This window comes from Rosa chinensis, chromosome 7, assembly GCF_002994745.2.
Source record: "Rosa chinensis cultivar Old Blush chromosome 7, RchiOBHm-V2, whole genome shotgun sequence".
In the NCBI taxonomy this organism is placed as follows: Eukaryota; Viridiplantae; Streptophyta; class Magnoliopsida; order Rosales; family Rosaceae; genus Rosa; species Rosa chinensis.
The window spans coordinates 53,998,554-54,017,894 of NC_037094.1; the positions used below are offsets into that span (position 1 = coordinate 53,998,554).

Here is a 19,341-nt window from a genome sequence, read left to right on the forward strand (position 1 = left end):
TCTGAATTTTCTCTTTCTCCACAACCTCATCTTCATCTGAATTTTCTCTTTTTCCACAACCATGATTCACATTCAACCCTTGCAGTCTCAACAAGGATCTGTTCACTTAACTTCATACTTGAAGATTGCAGCAATATCGACAAACCACCAAAGATTATGGACATCGCCGGACTAGTGGTGCTGTGATGCATGGTGGTCTCCACCTCCACGAATTTCTTTACTAAGTACTTTGTTTTTTGTTGTTCTTCTTGTGCATGCAATTTCGATGTGGAGAATAATGGTGGAGAGTTACTTGGCCTCTGGAAGTCAAGTTGTCGGGGTTCATTTGGTCGTAGTACTACCATGGCAGTCAGCCTCTGTGTTGCAGTGAAGAGTTTGGCGTTAGGTCTAGGTTTTTCTGGTATTTGGGGCTTCAGTTTTAGCTTAGGTATGAGTTTGTCTATTGGGTCTTTAGGCCTAAAACTTTTATTTTCTCAGTATTACCTTTGTAATTTGTGTTTTATCTAATGAAAGTGTTATTTGACCCAAAAAAAAAAACACTCTTGAGAGATGGAGAGCGATGCTAGGGTATCGGGGCAGCGCTTTGACATTTGTGGATAGGAAGGTTGGATGTTCTAATCTCGTTGTCCACCTTGCAGGTGATGGCGGCAGTGAAAGAGTTCTTCCACGTCGAAAGGTGATTTCGTAGAGATCGCACTTGTGCAAAGCCGGAAAGTGTGATAGCTAGGTCATCCGGGCTGGGGGTCGAGGGATCCTAATCCAAGTGTGATGGTGATTGAACCCGTTTCTAGTTCGTGTCTATAGGAGGTCGGCGGAGGAGTAAATCTGGTCACTGTTAGGCCAGCGACTGAGATTGGATTTTGGAGGATAGGTCTACTTCCCCCTAAGGTTGATGATTATGTGGCTTGGCTTCGTTGTTGCAAGATTTGGTGGTGCGCCGTGGATTGAGGCGGCAAGTCAGGTGGAGGCGCTGTAATTATGATTTCGGCGCTGGTGCTTTGTTATTGGGCAGTAGCTTGTGTTAGGTTAATTGCGGCTACACCTTATTGGGCTAGGGCTTCGGAGTATTTTTGCTAAGTTTGAGTGAGTGCAGTGGAGGAAGTGGCTGAGGGTGATGACTTAAATAGTTAAATGCACCTGCTTCAGCTAACGAAGGAAAATGACGCCATTGGCGTCCTTGTCATCTATTCCATTTAAATTTTGTGGATGATTTAGAATTGTTTTTTTTTTTTTTTTATGTGCTTAATTAATTGTCTCTAAAAGGTGAAATTGTTTAGATAATAATTTTTCTGTCAGCCCCATTGGGATAAATTGTTAGGTATGATTTTGCTGATCAATAAAAGAGTTGTCATATTGTTTTTATATATATATCCCAAACAAAATAAAAGAAGACGAGATTTGAAATATAAAGAAGTCAAAGAGCGAGTTACATGAAAAATTCTATGGTACATTAACGTACCAATACGTACATCAAGTATACTAGATTTGATATAAAGATAGACTGACTCGATGGATAAGTGGACTAGCTTGAATTGGTCTACCTCTATATCGAGGTAGCCTATTTATGTATTGAACTAATCTACTTGATGTATATGTGCATTAATGTACTATAGACAATCCCGAGTTACATTAGTGTAAATGTTTTATTTTTGATAATTTCATAAAATGTATTTATTTTTGTTTTATTTTATTGCGCACACCTCAGATTTAAAATTAGGTGTTTGTAATCCACTAACACTAGGTCCGGGGCTTGATATGTTTCCCTTATTGTTAGGGAAACACGGGTGCTACAATGTACTAGTGAATCTAGGAACTTTTCCTTTGGCAGGTCGAGCAAATATACAATTATGAAAATTTTAATCATCTTCTCTAGGTCCTAGTCATAGCTAATTTGTTTGTTATTTGTTTTTTTTTTTTCTTTTTTTGTATGAGATATTTATTGGAGAAAGAATTAAACTCTTATAATAGATAATGGATTCATAAAGCCTAATTTTGTTTTGAAGGAATGATAATTTCATTCAAGAAAACTCATACCAAGAAGGTATGTAATGGCCCTCTCGTTGTCTAGCTATGGACAGATCAAGGATTCGTGATAGAAACTACATTGGTACATCGAGATAGATGATAGGACTGTAATTGCACATTATTTGTATCATTTTCCTCCATATTTTCTTGGTTAGTTCTTAATATTTTCTAGCTATTTTGTTTGTTTATATGTTATGCAGGTATTTTTGAGCAAATGAGAAGAAAAGAAGCAAAAGTGGGATTGAAAGGCAAAATCAACAAATCTGCCTGTGCAGATCAGTCAACTTTGACAGAGTACTTAGAGCAGCTTAGGATGAGTTAGATGATGATCTTTATATTGATAGAAAGCCTTGGATGTTTAGTTTCTAAAACTTTCTGCGGTTCATGAATATAATTTTTTCTAGAAGAAGTTATGACCGATTAAATACAACAAGGTTAGGCTGCGCGTGAATCTGAGTCCAAACAAGAAAAGATTGTCACCTAGAGCTACAAGGGAATAAGAAGGTGATATTTCAAAAATCAGATGGAATCTCTCAAGAAAATCAGAATTAGGAGTCCTTCAATGTCTAGGGATTTTGGGAACCAATCAAAAAATTCCTCACAAAGTTCTTTTTTAATTGGAGATCAAATACCTTAATTCTTGGAGGAGAAAAAGTCTTGACACAATAACTATATAAAAGAAAGCAGGATTTGACATCATTCTAGACATCTTTGGACGTACAACATGAGTCCACTATAGCATTCCTCGATCTCCTCCCTCTCTTTTTCATGTTTTATTTTATTTCTTTTATATATTGTTAATAGTTTTTGATAGTTAGGGGTTGCCTAAACCCTAGACATGTGTAAACTTAGATTTTGGCATTAATTTTATAGTTTCTTGGCTATTGAATGCTTGTTAATTCATTGGTTTCTCATTGATAAATTCTACTTTCGTTTATTATGGTTGCAAACGTAGTAATCATATCATAGTCGAATTTTATTGCTATGATTTCGTGTTTAGATCATCCATGTCAAGCATATTATCTAGAGTAGCACATGAGTAACTTGAGCCCCATTCATATGAATTAGCATCTAGGTGGATTAGGACAACATCAATAAAGAAAATTGCCTAGCTTTATTCACAATCTTTTTATTCTTAATGACTTTTGACTTCTCTAGGTTTCATGTTAGAAGCTAAGCTAGGATGCACAAATCATGCACTTAACATATCAAGTGTGAATGGTTACTAGGTTAATTTAAACACATCATTGGCTTAGCTTGAGTAAAGATATTCAATTGAAAAGAAGCATATAAGTTAACAAATCTTACTTGAAACTTGGTCTAGTGGTGTATGGTTGTTCCTAGCTATTGTTTAACTCATCTATATAAAAAAACCCAAGGACAAAACTAATTTCTTTTTCCTTTTTTATTTTCGCCACTTTTTTGTTGTCTGTATTGTTTTATTTATTTAATATAGTAAATCAACTCCAATTCCCCTGAAATTTTTGTATGATTAGTCATTAGAGTTTGTAAATTTTCAAAATTTTTCGTTCAGTCCAGATAGGATGTTTAATTTCATCTTTATTAGATGTCAATTTTAGTGTTTTGCCTGTTTTTGAGTCTAGATTTGCATATTAAGCACAATCCTCTACGGAGACCCCCTTCTTTCCTATACTATGTTAACAAGTGTGATTGAATGGATTTATTTATACGACTATTTTAGTTGTATCAATAGACCATCTATATCCGAACTTAGCGCTCACTTCAAAGCGAGTCTATAAGCTAAGAAAAAACATAGCAAATAGACAAGCAAACTACACTCGTTAGGGCTCATTAAATAACTAATAAGAGCATCTTTAGCAATACTAGCCATTTTTAAGTCAAATTTTAGCTAAAGTACTTAAAAAGTCGTTTTAGCTAGCCACTTTAAAAATACGTCTGTATCAGTGCTTTCTATTTTAACTAATTTTAAATTTATATTATTTTTTAAAGGATTATCAAATAGTATAAATGTATTTATAAATTACATAAAATAACTCAAAATGAATGTTTTAAATTATAGAGAGCCTCATCTCGCTCTCTATATTTAGGAGCGAAATAGCTAAAAGTTATAATAGAGAGTCACTTAGGAGTCTAGTGTACCTGCTAAAATAGAAAAAAAATCTAAACATGCTCTCTAAAATAGCTAAGAAGCCAAAATAGAGAGTCTGCTAAAAATGTTCTAAGCATAGTGCCCTAAAAAAATAGGGTATTATTTAGCTAAAACAACATTAAATAAAAATATAGGCCACAACCCAATAGCCGAATTTGCCCTAGCCTAAGCCCAACAACAAGCAGCCCAGCCAGCCCTTGTCGCACTGTGCAAAGCAGCCAACAACACACAATAGCCCCACCGCCACCACGAGGAATACCATCACCATCACCTAACACAACCATATAGGGCCCTCAACGAAACCCTTCATCTGAAAACCCTGCTACCTACGCCTCCATCAAAGCCACCATCTATGTGTTGCTCCTCGACCCACCATGTTGCCATCAATTCCACAAGCCTCAATGCAGTAACATACTGGGATCCGGTGCCGATGCTATCAAACTCAAAACCAAGAACAAACGCCGCTGCCGCTGCCGCTACCGCTAGAGCTCAAAAACCATCCACTCGGATCGGCATCATCTAATTTTGTACACCGAGAACCCCTCTTCCACCAAGCCAGAGCCCAGCCTTACCGTTAGAAGCCCTAATCTACTCCCGCAAGACTCCCCGTCTGGTAGCACACCGAACGAGAAACTGAAGGAACCTTGAAGGAACCCTAGCCGCCCTCTAGTTTATGGTGAGAGAGAGAGATTAGGCATCTCTATATTAGCATATAATGGCTATTCATAAAGCCTAAATTAAAAGAAAATAGACTCAATATAAAGAAATATGATCATTTTGAAAAAGAATAAAACAATTCAAAAACTGAAGGCAGCTAGCGTATTTTACTTTTACTTACTATATATGTATTTAATGACAACCACAAACTAGCTAGATGGCAAAACCCTAGTCATCTAACTTCTCTCATCTCTAGCGACTTCGGTCGTTGACTAACGACGTCTTAAAGTCAACCAGTGATGTTTTGACGTCAAACCAATGACGTACACTTGACATCAATATAGCGACGCTCGTCATCAAACCCAGTAGCTCTTTGTATTGTTTCGATGTCATTACCATCTCTGTGGTGACAGATTTGGTTTTTGGGCAGGTCGATGGTGGTTTGTCTTTTTTTGTTCAGTCCAGATCCGGCCTTATTGCTCACGGTTTTGGTGGTGTGAAGCGTTGTGCTATCAAGGCCGCCTAGGATATCGTGATTGGTTGGCATCGATCCTGGTGGTGTAGTAGGTGGTTGATTTCTAGATTGAGGTTTGGTTAGATCGATCGTGTCAACAACAGATTTTTGGCTATGGCAGATCTGATCATGACAAGTTTTTCTTAGTGGTGGTGACATGGAGGATGAACACCATTGGAGGAAAAATCAACTACTAAAGGTATTGGCCACTGGAGGATGAACATATAGCAATAGTACGAGCGAATCGCTAGTAAAGGTATTGGTGGATTGGATAGTCGCGATGTTGGCAATGGTGATGGTGACCTAGATTTGGAGTTTGGCTTCAGGGTCAAAGTTCGAGTTAGGGTAGATTGAGCTTGCTTCAAGGGTTTTCAAGGACACTGATTTATGTCAGTTTGGCATAAGAGTTGGACTTTCCTGAGCATTTGGGTTAATACATTCAAGTGTCAGTCTATATAAATTCAGGTCATGATTATGCAAAATTGGCAAGTATCACAACTTTTGAGTAGGACCATCCAAGCGTCTTATAGATAAGAAGTTGCTCTTATTTGGTTGCTAGGAAATGACTTTCTATTCGTACCCACAATTGCATGTAGGCGAACAGATGGCCAGTTGATGATTTTTCTCTAGAAAATAAGGAGTTGTTCTTTATTTGGAGGTTCGCTAAAAAAGTGACCTCAAAATAAATTTGTAATGAGTTAGACTCAAAATGAATAGGGTTCCAGATTTTTTTTGTTGGTACCATAATGATATCAATTTGTTCTTGCCAAAAAAAAAATTATATCAATTTCTATTCGAAAATAAATAAATAATATTTAATGCCAATTAATTTAAGAAAATTCTATATTGGAATGAACCCATTCTCATTCACCAATTTACTCTTGTATGAAAATAGGGAGTGGCAGGAAGATATTAAGAAACTAATGGTTTTGTTTAACTATTTATGCATTTTTCCAGGATTTCACAAGGAATTTGCAAAAAGTGTATGGGAGGCATACCCATTACCGGCCCCCAAAGAGTTCTGTCATTGCTACAATGATTGATCAAGGCAGACGGTCAAGATCCTATAACGGTGAGCTAACTTCCAAAACTCGAGATATTTGAATTCTAATACTTTCAAAAGTTTGTTTTCATTCATCCATGCATTCTCGATAAATTTCAGATAAGCAAACAAGCTGTGTGAAAGAAATGTTAATTAAATGGCCAATTATTAATTGATTCACTAAGAAAAAAAATACGAGGAGGGGTACTAATTTGGTTGCTCACCTTCTTGTTGATTATGCCAAGTCTCTACAGCAAGAGACTTTTTTCTTTTTTGCACCTACTTTTTTACAAGCTGTTATAGCAGCTGATTCTAATATTCTGTAATTCTTTCAAGTTTCAATAAAGGGTTGACATCATTCTACTAAAAAAAAATAATAATAAATACATAAAAAAATCCACGGATGAAACAAAAAAACAAAGAAAGAAAACTAACCAGTAGATATGTGGACAAGTATCTCTAGCCTTAAACACATTTTTGCAAAGCTCAGCACATTCAAAACTCCAAATGTATTAACGTCCAGAGCAACATCATACCTACAAAATTAGAAATATATATACACATATATATTAAATTTATACATATTTATTTATAGTGGGACTAGAAGGCATGGAGTTCACTAATTGTATATTGAATGATTGGGGGTATTATGGAAATAATAAAATAACAGAAATACAAAATTAAGAAAAAAGAAATAGAAAAACTTAGTTATTATTTTTAAATAAAATCTATACTATTATTATATTTTTTTTTTTTGAATAAAGGGCTGGTGCAGCTGCTCTCAAGTCTTGATTAATGAAACTGTCGAATACAAGGGGACCTGGGGACATTGAGCCTAAACCTCTGATTACAATAAGTATCTAGAATATTTTCCGAAATAATATCAGAAATCTCTACAGAAGACTTGTATTCTAACAAGCACTAACTAGCAAAGAGCGCACAAATAGCGACTCCATTTGCTTTAACATAGCAGTGACATAGCGGAAAGATAACTCGATATGTACCCCGAGTACAACATAGCATAATTACCAGCTTTAACACAGCTTTCCTCTTATGTTGCCGCCGAAAAGTAAATCCGACGACACTTAGTCTCACCCTGCCACTAGGCGGTAGCACCCATTTGATGAAGCAAAAAGGTCGCTGCCAACTTAGAGCAGACAAGGCACGTAGAGTGCATACCCAGGCACGTAGCCCGACTAGGCCTACACAATATATGTAGGATTTTATTGGTCGCATAAAGCGTATCCAACCTAGACAACTTAACAAAATAAGAATTATTAAAAATAAAACAGCTTGGGCAGGACCCAAACAGCAATAAAATATAAATATAACAGTAAATAAAATTAAATCCAGAGCCCAAGCCCAGGCCCAAGAAGCACCAGGCCCAAACCAGCTACACCACAGCCATACCAACACCGCCGCCACCACAACGCCACCATCACCGCGCCTCTGCCGTGACCCGATCTCCGTCCAGAGCCCAGCCACCATAACTGTCGGATCGTCGCCTAATCTGACCCCCAGAAACTGAAGCACCGGTGAAGACAACGAACCACCAGAGCCACAGAACGACGCCATGGCCACAACGATGCAAATCCTCCACCTCATCCCTCCAATCCGCCTATCCCCTGCCATCCCCTGCCAAGCCATGCGTCCTATTCCATCATCCATCACACTCAACCCCAGATCAGAACGGATCCGATTAGGATCGAGTGGATCCATCATCTTGACAACGGCCAACACTCGGTCAGCCCCATCCTCACCATCTGAGAGAATCATTGCTCCGAAGGCTAGAGCCCGTCCGGCTGCACGCTCTACACACCGACGAGGCCAGAGGCCCGCGCCGACGAGGGTGCGCCGCCGGACGAGAGAACATGGTAGCGAGGAGAAACCTAGCGTTTAGAGAGAGAATTACGGTTTAATTTGAACTTTATTCTTCTTTATACATATTATATACAAGTATATTTTAAAATCTATACTATTATTAAGAAAAAAGAGTTTGTCAACTAAAACAAAATTCTTTTACCAAAATATCCCTCAAATATTAAAAAAATATTTGAACTGTAATATCTGAGAAGGACAAAAAGGTCAATTCACAAAATACAAGAAAAAGAAAATAAATTTAACAAAAAAATAAAAAATAAAAAATAAAAACAAAAAAGGTGGAGCAGTTTTTTCCACATTTTGTGAAATAATTACCCATGTAGTTATCCACACCCATGGAGTGCATTTGATCTCTAGTGGTTTTTTTTTTTCCTAGAGTGTAAATGGTCAAGCTGTGTATTATTTTCATTCAAACCTTGAATAATTTTTTTTTAACATTTAGAGGTCATAATTGATCATTTTTACTTTTGTTTGCTAAAACAAGTTTCAATACTAAAGCAGTCAATCAACACCGTGAAAGTCACGGGTTCAAATCTCACTGATATCAGAGGTGGGGTGGGGAGTTACATAGTCGTCTAAAATAATAAATAAATAAATAAAATATTAAAGCAAGCAACGGATTCTCAAAAAAAAAAAAAAAAAAAAAAAAACTCTAGTTTAAGAGCAAATTGCCATTTCTTTGTTGCTGCAGTAACTTCTATATACATATCCTTAATTATTATCAAGAAAGTGGAGAAAGATAAGCTTTGAATAATAATATTATAATACTTTTAAATTATAGGGAATCATCTTTTCTGAAGTTTTTGTTGCCAAAATTCTAAGTCACACTTGCTTAAGTGACTATTTTTTTTTGAAACTGTAAGAATTAAGTCAATCTGAAGGCCGAGAATAAATATACAGTTCTTAGTTATTATAATTTCATCCTTTAAATTAAGTGCATACTGATGAGATCAATCTATTGGTTCCTCACAATTCCTTTAAATTGCCACTTAGGTTAGCAAGACTATTATAACTTTTCTCTCTTCAATATTCATTTCCATCATTATTCATTTGATTACATTTATCAACTAGTAGAAAGTAACTTGTAGATATTAAATTATAGAAAATATGATAGAGAAACTGTTGGAACTACAAACGAAACAATTATATAAATTTTAATTTTAGGGCTCTATAATAAAGATTTTTACGTTTTACGTAAGCTGTTGGAGTTGCTCTTAATAGTATAGATAATTGATTACCTCTCATCAAAATTGAGGGTGGCTGCAGAGTTAAGGATGATTTGTATCTCATTGCACAGTTGGTCCCTTAGTCTGATTTCGTTTGCTCCTAGTAGACTTGTATATGTTATGTCTCCTGGAAGAGCAACAACTTTTTCTAATATGAAGGAGTCAAAATTTGCACCCCATTTCTTCCTTAAATTTCTGAACAGCTCTTTCCTTGTGATCTTAATAATCCATACAAGTAAAAGTCAATTGATATAAAGTCTATATAAACGTACAAGTGTCAATGTGTGTGGATTTATTTTCAAACCTCATTGTGCATGCGATGTGTGGCAGATTTGGCATCAGAAGCTCTAATGAGGAGGTATAGCTTTTTCATATTTGGCTGAACTCTCAGTATTTTCTCCACAAAAACTGCATGAATTGGCATGTTAAACTTACTATTAGCTATTTCGTTTAATTATACTCTTGATATTAAATTTATACGAATCAACTTTTTAATACACTATCTAGATATATAAAGGGATGACAACAATAACGTACAATTAGTGGTTCTCTAAAGAAAATGTACCGTTACTCCGTTAGTGAACTTTAACATCAATTGGCATGTTAAGCTTATTATTAGTGAACATTTATGTAATCTTAAATTAACATACTATTACTCACTTCGTTTGATTATACACTTGATATTAAATTTATACTTATCTAAAAAACAAAAAGAATGATAACAATAATGTACTATTAGTGATTGTCTTAAAAAATGCACCATTAGTGAACTTTAAAGTCAAAATAATTGATTGATCGGTAAATTTGAATATGCATCACTAGGAGAAAGATGTTAATATACCCATTCCTAGCAAGCCAGTGGCTCCAGTAACTAAGATGGTCTTGTTCTCCAAACATCCTCGAATGCTCTCCAACTCCATTGCAAAGAGTAAAGAGTAAAGTAACAAAAATTCAGAGTGCTAGATGAAGGGAAGTGAGCTGGTCGAGTCTGCTAGTTACGATTAAATAGAGATCAATTAACATACGCGAAAAAAGGGTACGGTCGCATTTACGGTGGTCGGTGGCAGGTGGCAGGTGGCAGGTGGACGGTGGGGCACTTACTGATCTAGAACGTGTACCTATAAATCGTAAATGCATGAAACGTGTTTTGATCGGAAACAGAACAATTATGAAAACAACGTGGATTTCAGGTTTAATTAACTACTGGTTTAGTGCGTGATATGATTTCATAATTCTCCTCAACTAATTTTCTTTTAAGTTCCAGGTGTTGGGTTATGCCTTTAAAAGGTAGATCCAATTGTACAAATAAGTTGGATCACCTTAAGTTTGTAGGGAAACAATCCTGAATACGTTGGCCGTGGAACGGGTAGATCAAAGAAACTTAGATCACACAACACAAATAGGATTCAGAAACTCAGATCCAAGCTCGACACCGATCGAGTTCGACCGCGGAGAACACCATCGATGTATAAAACTCGACCAGCCCAGACGTACCCTCAAGCCTGAACCGACGCATAACTTCTTCGATACTAGATCGTTTAGCATCCTGGACGATTATCCCTGGTTCCCTCCTCGGTAGCTTACAAGTTTACGTCCATCTCCGGTAGTGCCGCTAGACGCAGTTATCTAATGTTGAAGTGCAAAATAAGTTCATTGAATCACCTTAAGAAGACATAATAAACATTTATGTAATTAATCTTAATATGCATTAAAGATAAGGAATTAATTAGATGGACAAAGAATGAAGCTCCGGCATGTGATAAGAAAGTCTGCCATATATGGCACTTTATTGTAATATTAATATGGTATTTTGCACACATTTGAATATTTGATCATCATCGCGATCATTACAATATGTTCTTAGATCATTCAGAACTGTTTATTTCGAAACAGAAATATAATATACACACACACACACATATATATATATATATATATATATATGTATGTATAACAAGTACACATCATCATATGCCTGAAATACGCGGGTTTGGAGAAGCAAATGCTAAAAACTGAGGATCTTTCTCCATTATAGCCATTTGCTTTTTATCCAAAGTCACCCATGCTTCAATGCCATTACCCCACTGTGTTTCAACAAGCACTATGAAGTTCCTAAAGGCAGGTCCGACACTTCCCCCGGCCCCAATCCAAACTGGCCTTCCCCATCCAAAGTCAATTTCACTAAGAATGTTAGTCCAGCTAGTGAAACCATAAATTTCTGGTGGTGACTCTAAGGAATGCATGACTTCCAGTAACTGATTGAAGTATTTAGAAAAGGCTCCAAGTCCCTCTTCTCCGCAAAATGTCTGCAAATAATCATTGTCAAATCCTTCGAAAGACATACGTAACAACTTCAACAAATCACACAACTGAGTAGTCTCTGCCTCATCGGTATGGTTGTTGAGTGCTGTGGCAAACCAAATTATATTTCCAATGATATTATCTGCCATTGGGGGATTCAGTCGCCTCCTCAAGTTCACTGCATGTGCTACTAGGGATGCTCGTTGTGAATTACCTGATGATGATGTCCAAGAAGCAATATATTAAATTTCAGAAGAAAAAAAGTTGCAAAACATATTTCAAAAAAAAAAAAATTACAAAACACACAAATGTTGAGAGATATCACAATTTCTTAGAAGATAAAAATAAAAATTTATCATTAAAAATGAGACATACAAACTTCTTGTACATATTATTTTACTACATTAGTAAAACTACTAGCGTCTTAACATGTACTTGCTCGTGTGATTTTTTTTTTTAGGTACACTTTACTTTTGTGTATAAATACTAATTGCGTTTTAGTTTTTTGTACTAGTTAATAATAATTATTTAGATATTTTCCCTAATTAACTTCTGTGGGAGACTCATGCCACTACATCATATAACTCAATAGTGCACTTGAAATTTTTTTTATTTTTTATCAAACACTTAAATTTAGTTTTGTTCTTTCCATATTTGAATTTTTTTTTCCTTTTTGAAATTCAGCTGTATATATTGAATATTAATAAGTATGAGTAAATTGGGCTTTAAAAAATGTAACCTCGTTATGGATATTTTGCTCAATATATAGAGGTAACAAATTACTTCAATAAATGGCAATCTTGAACTAAAAAGTAGGAAAAAAAATTAAGGTAAAAATTCTGAGTCTTCAATTAAGTAAAATATATAGATTCTCATAAGTAAAATTATAATACATGCATGTTTCAAAAATAAAAATGTCCATGCATAAATGCATAATAGAATTGGCACCTGTCGAAACAAGTCTAGAAGCAGATATTGCATGTTTCCATAGAAAACAAGTCAGTGTCTCAACACGTGTTGGATTGGGCACAAGCTCACTCTTTGCTCGGTCACGTAGTGTGGCTATGGCTTTAGCATCAAACACAAATCTCCTTGTAACATAGTTTTTCTCCTGGAACCACAGGCTTTCCACGAAAGCTGTATATTTTTGTGGTAAATCATCTCTTGCCGGAAAAGTTAACGACGCTTGGGAGAGATTAAGGTGTAGTGTTGTCATGGTTTTCTCATCATGATCCCCACGACAAATAGCAGCCCAAGACTTGAGGAAAGTATCTGCAGTTACCCCGTCAAAGATCTTGTGAGATAGAGAGACCCCAATTGATATCCCACCGCAAGCAAAAACACTGACTTGAAATGCTATCAAGGGTAGCAAATCATGATCATCTTCAGTTTCCTTGCGAAATGGAGGCAACGGAATGAACCGGTTGAGCAACTCGATTTCTTTTAGCTCAAGAAACTCGAACATGGAACATTTGACTTGGGCCTCGAGGTAGGGGACACCCGCATCAAAGTCATTTATGTAGAGGTTGTTTTGGGTCCTCCCGGAAAATGGGTAGTACAGAGTGAGGGTACGTGAGAGTGAGTTTTTCAAGTTGGCTAGGGTTTGTTGGAGATTGAAATTGGGGTCAGTGATGGGGTAGAAGAAAACCATTGGGGTATAAGTTGCTGGAATGAGTTGATCGATGATGCAAAGTTTGTAAGGTTTTTGATGGCGATGAAGTGAAGAGGAAGTCGCTGCTGGTTTGATGGTATCTCTGGAAACAATAGTCACCTCCATGTTCACCAGCTTTCTCACTGTAGATCGAGTACAAAATGCCTTTTAAACAAGGAGGGCTCTGGAGCTGGATCCTGCCTTTAAGTTTTTGGTTCTTTACTAAAATGACGATTTATTTCCAGTTGATCAAGGAATCGCGATCTGGTTTGGTGCAGTTAATGTTTTAGTTTTGGTGAGGGCACACTGAATCCTACTCTTGGTGTGAGAAGAAGACGACAATGGACAAGTAAAACAGATATCTGTCGCCTTCAGATTAACTAAACAAAAATACCAAAGACAGTAAGGCCAGGTGTCGGTTGTTTTGCCCTCACATCTTGCTAAACACACCCAGCATTTGCATTTTGCCCTCAACTGATGAGAGAAGAAAACTATGATGAACAGAAAAAACAGGCCGATTAAGGGCTTGAATACTTTCTGTTCTCCAATCCATAATAGATATCAAACCTTAGATTAGCTATGCACACGCACTCACGCGAAGAGAGAAGCGGATAATGAACAATAAACAGACATATGTCGGTCAATCCATGCAATTCTATTATTGTAGGGAGAAGCGATCCTCATTACGAAGTAAAAGATAATTCCAGAAAAGCGAACAAGAGCCATACAATAGTAGACATATAACTAAATCTCATATACCATTTCATATATCTCTCAGATTTCATATTTTAATGAGTTTGAACTATTAATACATACTTATGAGTTATAGCTAATGGTTGAAGATTTCAAACGTAGTCGGAGTGGAAGCACAAATTAACTCAGATTGTTGTTGTGTTTAGAAACTTTTTTTGAATTAGGGGTATATTCAGAAAGTAGAGGATAATTTTATAAATGCTGGGTGTGAGTAGAATTTTGCTGGGTTCAATTAACAAGACCCATTGATAATTGCTAAGGTATTCATAACTGCAATTTAAAATTAGGCTCCTTGCCCAAAAGCACCAAAGTGAGCCAAACTTTTCCCACTTACCCCAGCAACAGATTTTTGTTCCCATATACACAATTTCACACCAAATGATCATTTTTCCCTCAACCCAATTAAAGAATTACAACTACGTCACTCATTCTCCTCTCTCTCTCTCTCTCTCTCTCTCTCTCTCTCTCTCTCTCTCTCTCTCTCTCTCTCTCTCTCTCTCTCTCTCTCTCTATGCCATGGCGGCTCCAGAATCAGATAACACAACCCACCACTGCCGGACCGATTCAACCATGTCGGAGTCCAACTCAACCATGTCAGAGTCCAACTCGTCAGAAAAGCTCACCCTGGACCTATCGTTCTCGCTGATGATCAAGGTCTGGAACCGCGACTTCTTCAACCTCCTGTCGCCGGAGATCATGGCCCAGGGTATGAGCCTCTTTCACCTCGATTCCATGGTAGCCACCGCAGAACAATAATCTCCTGCGAGATTTGGATCCGATTTTAGGAAATTTCGAAGTGGGGATCCCCGGTCTCTTCATGTCACGCCAACACGGTCGTGGGCTAGTGGTGTTGTTTAGATATTCCCTGAACCAGTCTCCTCCTTCAAGCTGCAGCCGCCCAAATCATTTTTTTTGCAGGTGAGAGACGTCGGCGGAGAGCTCCGGAGGTGCTTTGATCCGATGGTTTGGGTCCGGCTCTTGACTTGGGTGCCCAGAATATTTTCTGGGGGCCTAAATCAGTTTTTTTTTTTTTTTGAAGTAATGGGACCGAAGGAATGAAAAAAAAATTGAATGTCTATTGGGGAGCAATAGACATTTTTAAATTGATATAATCTCTTCGTTTTTTTTCTTTAAACAAAGTTTTATTTGTCTAAATTTAGGGAGATTAGTTCATATTCTAGCAACCGAAAGTTTTATTGGGGAAAATAGACAGCTATTGGGGGGCAATAGACGTCTATTAGGGGGCAATACATGGCTGATAGACGTCTACTGTGGGGCAATAACTATTGGGGGCAACAAAACATTTCAGTGAGATTTTCAGTTCAGTGACTGGATTCAAGCTGTCGGTGACGAGAATCCGGCGAAAGTTGGCCTGATTCTGGCTGCCGGTGATGGGGCTCCAGCGAAGTCTCCTATAGTTTCTCTCTCTCTCTCTCTAAGTAACAAAGGGGTGAGGGTAAAATGGTATTAAAAAAAAAAAAAAACTTAATGGGGTATTAGGGAAGACACCCTGTGTTTTGAGTAAAAGGGAATTAAAAAAAACTTAATGGGGTAAGTGGGAAAAAAATCTCTAAAAATGGGGTAAATGGACAAAAACCCTTACAATTATAAACATGAACAATTCAAGTGGATAGGATATGTGTGTGTGTGTGTATTAATTTCAGAGCGAGGCCTCGCTCTGAAATTAAAGTGCGAGGTTGGAGTTTATGGTCACTTTTCGGTCGCATTCCACATCTTGACCGTTAAGTTTTTAGGTACTAATGTATAGATCATCTCTGCAAAATTTCAGCAAACTTAATGGTCGTTAAGGCATTCATAACTGCCTCAAGCTAGTACTGTTCAGGTTAGACAGATTCAGTTTGTCTATTGGTTTAAGCGAGTTAGATACCTTAAAGATCATCAATTTGGCTAAAAAAAATTGCTGAGATGATCTATACAGTAGTACCTAAAAACTGAACGGTCGAGATGTGGATATCCAGAGCGGAGCTCCGCTTTGAAATTAACATGTGAAGTTCGAGTTTTTAGTCACTTTTTAGTCGCATATCCACAGCTCAACCGTTCAGTTTTTAGGTACTAGTTTATAGATCATCTCTGCAAATTTTAAGTCAAATTGATGATTGTTAAGGCATTGATAACTACTTTAAAGCTGGTACTGTTCAGGTTGACAGATTCAGTCCCTACATTGGTTTAAGCGAGTTAGATGTCTTAACGATCATTAATTTAGTTGAAAATTTGCAGAGATGATCTATACAGTAGTACCTAAAAACTGAACGGTCGAGAAGTGGATATGAGACCGGAGAGTGACCGAGAACTCGAACTTCACACATTAATTTCAAAGCGGAGCTCCGCTCTGGATAAGATCTGATATACAGGGCTCTATATTTATATTATATATATAGGGCCTTCCACTAGGGCTTTTTTTGGTCATTTTAATGGATCATTTGTGGAACTCACTTTTCCATCACATACTGCCATCTTGACGGTTCACTTCTTAGGACTCGATAAATAGATCACTTCTGCAAATTTTCAACTAAATTGGTGACCATTAAGGTATCGAACTAGATTAAATCAATAAACAAACTGAATCTATCAAACCTAAACCGTTCATGTTTATACTTGTAAATTGCAGTTATGAATGCCTTAACGATTATCAATTTGGCTGAAAATTTACAGAGTTGATATACTCATATAAACCTAAAAGCTGAACGGTTGTGATACCAATATGTGATCAAGAAGTGGGTCTAATAAGCGATCTCTTAAAATAACAAATAAAAAAAGTAGATGAATACAAAGCTTATGATTATAAAATTGAAAAACCTAATTTTTTCATTATAATTTAATTTATATTACAAAGAATTAGTTGTTTTAACGTTGGTAATACCGAAAACAGAAATACCGAATTTAGTAGATATAATTAAAAACTAAAAATTTTGGTTGGTAATTGGTAACTCAATTTTGGAACCGAAAAGTTTGGTTTTGAAGTTAGTAATACCTATAATCTATTCGAACCGACCGAGTGACAGCTTTAGGGAGGACCCAACCCTTTTAATTAATGGTGTCACATAATTGAGATTTAAGAAAGTTCCAACCAGATCCACGAAACATGCCTCTAATCTAATCGAACATGCCATCGAAGCCAAGATTCGGTCCATGTTATTGGGTCCCCACATCAGCAATTTAATAGTCTATTTCTCAATTAATTGTAGACTAACATATGAAACTATTAGATTAAAAATGAAAGTGTCGATTTGTTTTTAACAAAATTAAAAGTGTAAGGATTGAAATGGTTTTACCCCCAAAATTCAGAATAGTAATCAAAATTTAGTCCATATATATATATAATATCTTTACTAGTAAAGCGAGGCATCATTTTAACTTCACTAGAATTTAAAAGGGCCAAAGTATTTTTTAGAACAAGAATAATGAAAATTAATAATTAAATCATTTAAAAATTTTACTATGGTAAAAAAAAAATTTCACAAAAACATAAATATGACTAAACTAAAAAGTGAGTGACAATAAAGTATCCACATTCTTCCTTTCAAATTATAATAAAACGTCAATAGCACAAGTATGAAGCTAATATGTACACCACATGTGAGCTTTTTAAGATAGCAAGTGGATGTTATTTCAAGGTGAGAGAGAGAGAAATGAACGTAGATAGAAATAAGTGTACATACAAAAATCGAATTATTTGCGGCTAAACACTTATAAGATGATCTCAACCCTTAATATTTATAATTAATATTTTTATTAATAATGAAAGAACGTATTTAATATAATCTAACCATTCATTTATGTCGATACAAGTGCATGTCGGTGCACTAAATTCTCCCCCAATGTGGATCACCTTGAGATAGATATAGATATCAACATTTGTTGGTGCATCATTATGACAAAATGGCCCTCAAAGTACAATGATTAGTCATAGTCGTAATATTAATGCCCAAGATTTTTTTTTTTTTTTTTTTTCTGGGGAGAGGGGGGGGGGGGGGGGGTGTGGAGGGGCAAAGGGTAGCAACATTAATTAAAAACACAAGAAAAGAATCCCTGACAGATACAAGTACAATGAACAAAATTACATAAACAGTAGCCTCTGCAAGTGAGAAGGACCAAGAAATTAAGGCACAAGAAGTTGATGGATGAAATTAACAAATCATAAGCTCCTTGTTTGCCAATATATATATATATATATATATATATATATATATATATATATATATATATATATATATATAGATCCTATCTAGAGCGGAGCTTCGCTTTGAAATTAACGTGTGAAATTCGAGTTTTTGGTCACTTTTCGATCCACATCTCGACCGTTCAGTTTTTAGGTACTAGTTTATAGATCATCTCTGCTAATTTCAGCCAAATTGATGATTGTTAAGGCATTGATAATTGCTTTAAAGCTAGTACTGTTTAGGTTGACAGATTCAGTCCGTCTATTAGTTTAAGCAAGTTAGATGTCTTAACGATCATTAATTTGGCTGAAAATTTGTAGAGATGATCTATACAGTAGTATCTAAAAACTGAACGGTCGAGATGTAGATATGCGACCGAAAAGTGACCGAAAACTCGAACTTCACATGTTAATTTCAAAGCGGAGCTCCGCTCTGGATAAGATCTGATATACAGGGCTCTATATTTATATTTATATATATAGGGCCTTCCACTAAGGGCTTTTGTTGGTCATTTTAATGGATCATTTGTGGGACTCACTTTTCGATTACACACTGCCATCTCGACGGTTCACTTCTTAGGACTCGATAAATAGATCACTTCTGCAAATTTTCAACTAAATTGGTGACCATTAAAGTATCAAACTAGATTAAATCAATAAACAAATTGAATCTATCAAACCTGAACCGTTCATGTTTATACTTGTAAATTGCAGTTATGAATGTCTTAACAATTATTAATTTGGCTGAAAATTTGCAAAGGTGATCTATTCATATAAACCTAAAAGTTGAACGGTTGTGATGCCAATATGTGATCAAGAAGTGGGTCTAATAGGCGATCTCTTAAAATAACCAAAAAAAAAAAAAGATGAATACAAAGGTTATGATTATAAAATTGAAAAACCTATTTTTTTTCATTATAATTTATATTACAAAGAATTAGTTGTTTTAACGTTGGTAATACCGATATCAGAAATACCGA

At 36.1% G+C, this 19,341-nt stretch overlaps 2 protein-coding genes across 2 annotated transcripts in view; both read right to left on the minus strand.

Moving 5' to 3' along the window:
• Positions 1 to 10,454, minus strand: part of LOC112180929 (probable fatty acyl-CoA reductase 5) — a 34,208-nt gene extending 23,754 nt beyond the window's left edge. Inside the window, exons 1-4 of the mRNA XM_024319503.2 lie at positions 10,318 to 10,454; positions 9,781 to 9,884; positions 9,489 to 9,694; positions 6,805 to 6,905 (exon numbers count right to left, since the gene is read on the minus strand). Coding sequence (XP_024175271.1) covers positions 6,805 to 6,905; positions 9,489 to 9,694; positions 9,781 to 9,884; positions 10,318 to 10,396 — 490 coding nt within the window. The 5' untranslated portion in view covers positions 10,397 to 10,454. The remainder of the gene's footprint in view (positions 1 to 6,804; positions 6,906 to 9,488; positions 9,695 to 9,780; positions 9,885 to 10,317) is intronic.
• Positions 10,455 to 11,363: 909 nt separating this feature from the next.
• LOC112178177 (vinorine synthase) lies at positions 11,364 to 14,879 on the minus strand. The gene is made up of 3 exons (XM_024316363.2): positions 14,697 to 14,879; positions 12,726 to 13,593; positions 11,364 to 11,991 (listed from the first exon to the last, which is right to left on the minus strand). Exons 1-3 carry the CDS (start codon positions 14,877 to 14,879, stop codon positions 11,444 to 11,446), a joined length of 1,599 nt encoding a protein of 532 aa, XP_024172131.2. The 3' UTR covers positions 11,364 to 11,443.
• Positions 14,880 to 19,341: the final 4,462 nt, after the last annotated feature.

Bases quoted from the DNA above. Each gene is read 5' to 3' on its own strand.
- LOC112178177 (XM_024316363.2), bottom strand. From the start codon at position 14,879: ATGATCTCCGGCGACAGGAGGTTGAAGAAGTCGCGGTTCCAGACCTTG. The intron at 13,594-14,696 runs GCATAGAGAGAG...CTTGTTTAAAAG, and splicing joins CTGATTCTGGAGCCGCCATG to GCATTTTGTACTCGATCTAC. The intron at 11,992-12,725 runs GTGCCAATTCTA...CATCATCATCAG, and splicing joins TTCTAGACTTGTTTCGACAG to GTAATTCACAACGAGCATCC.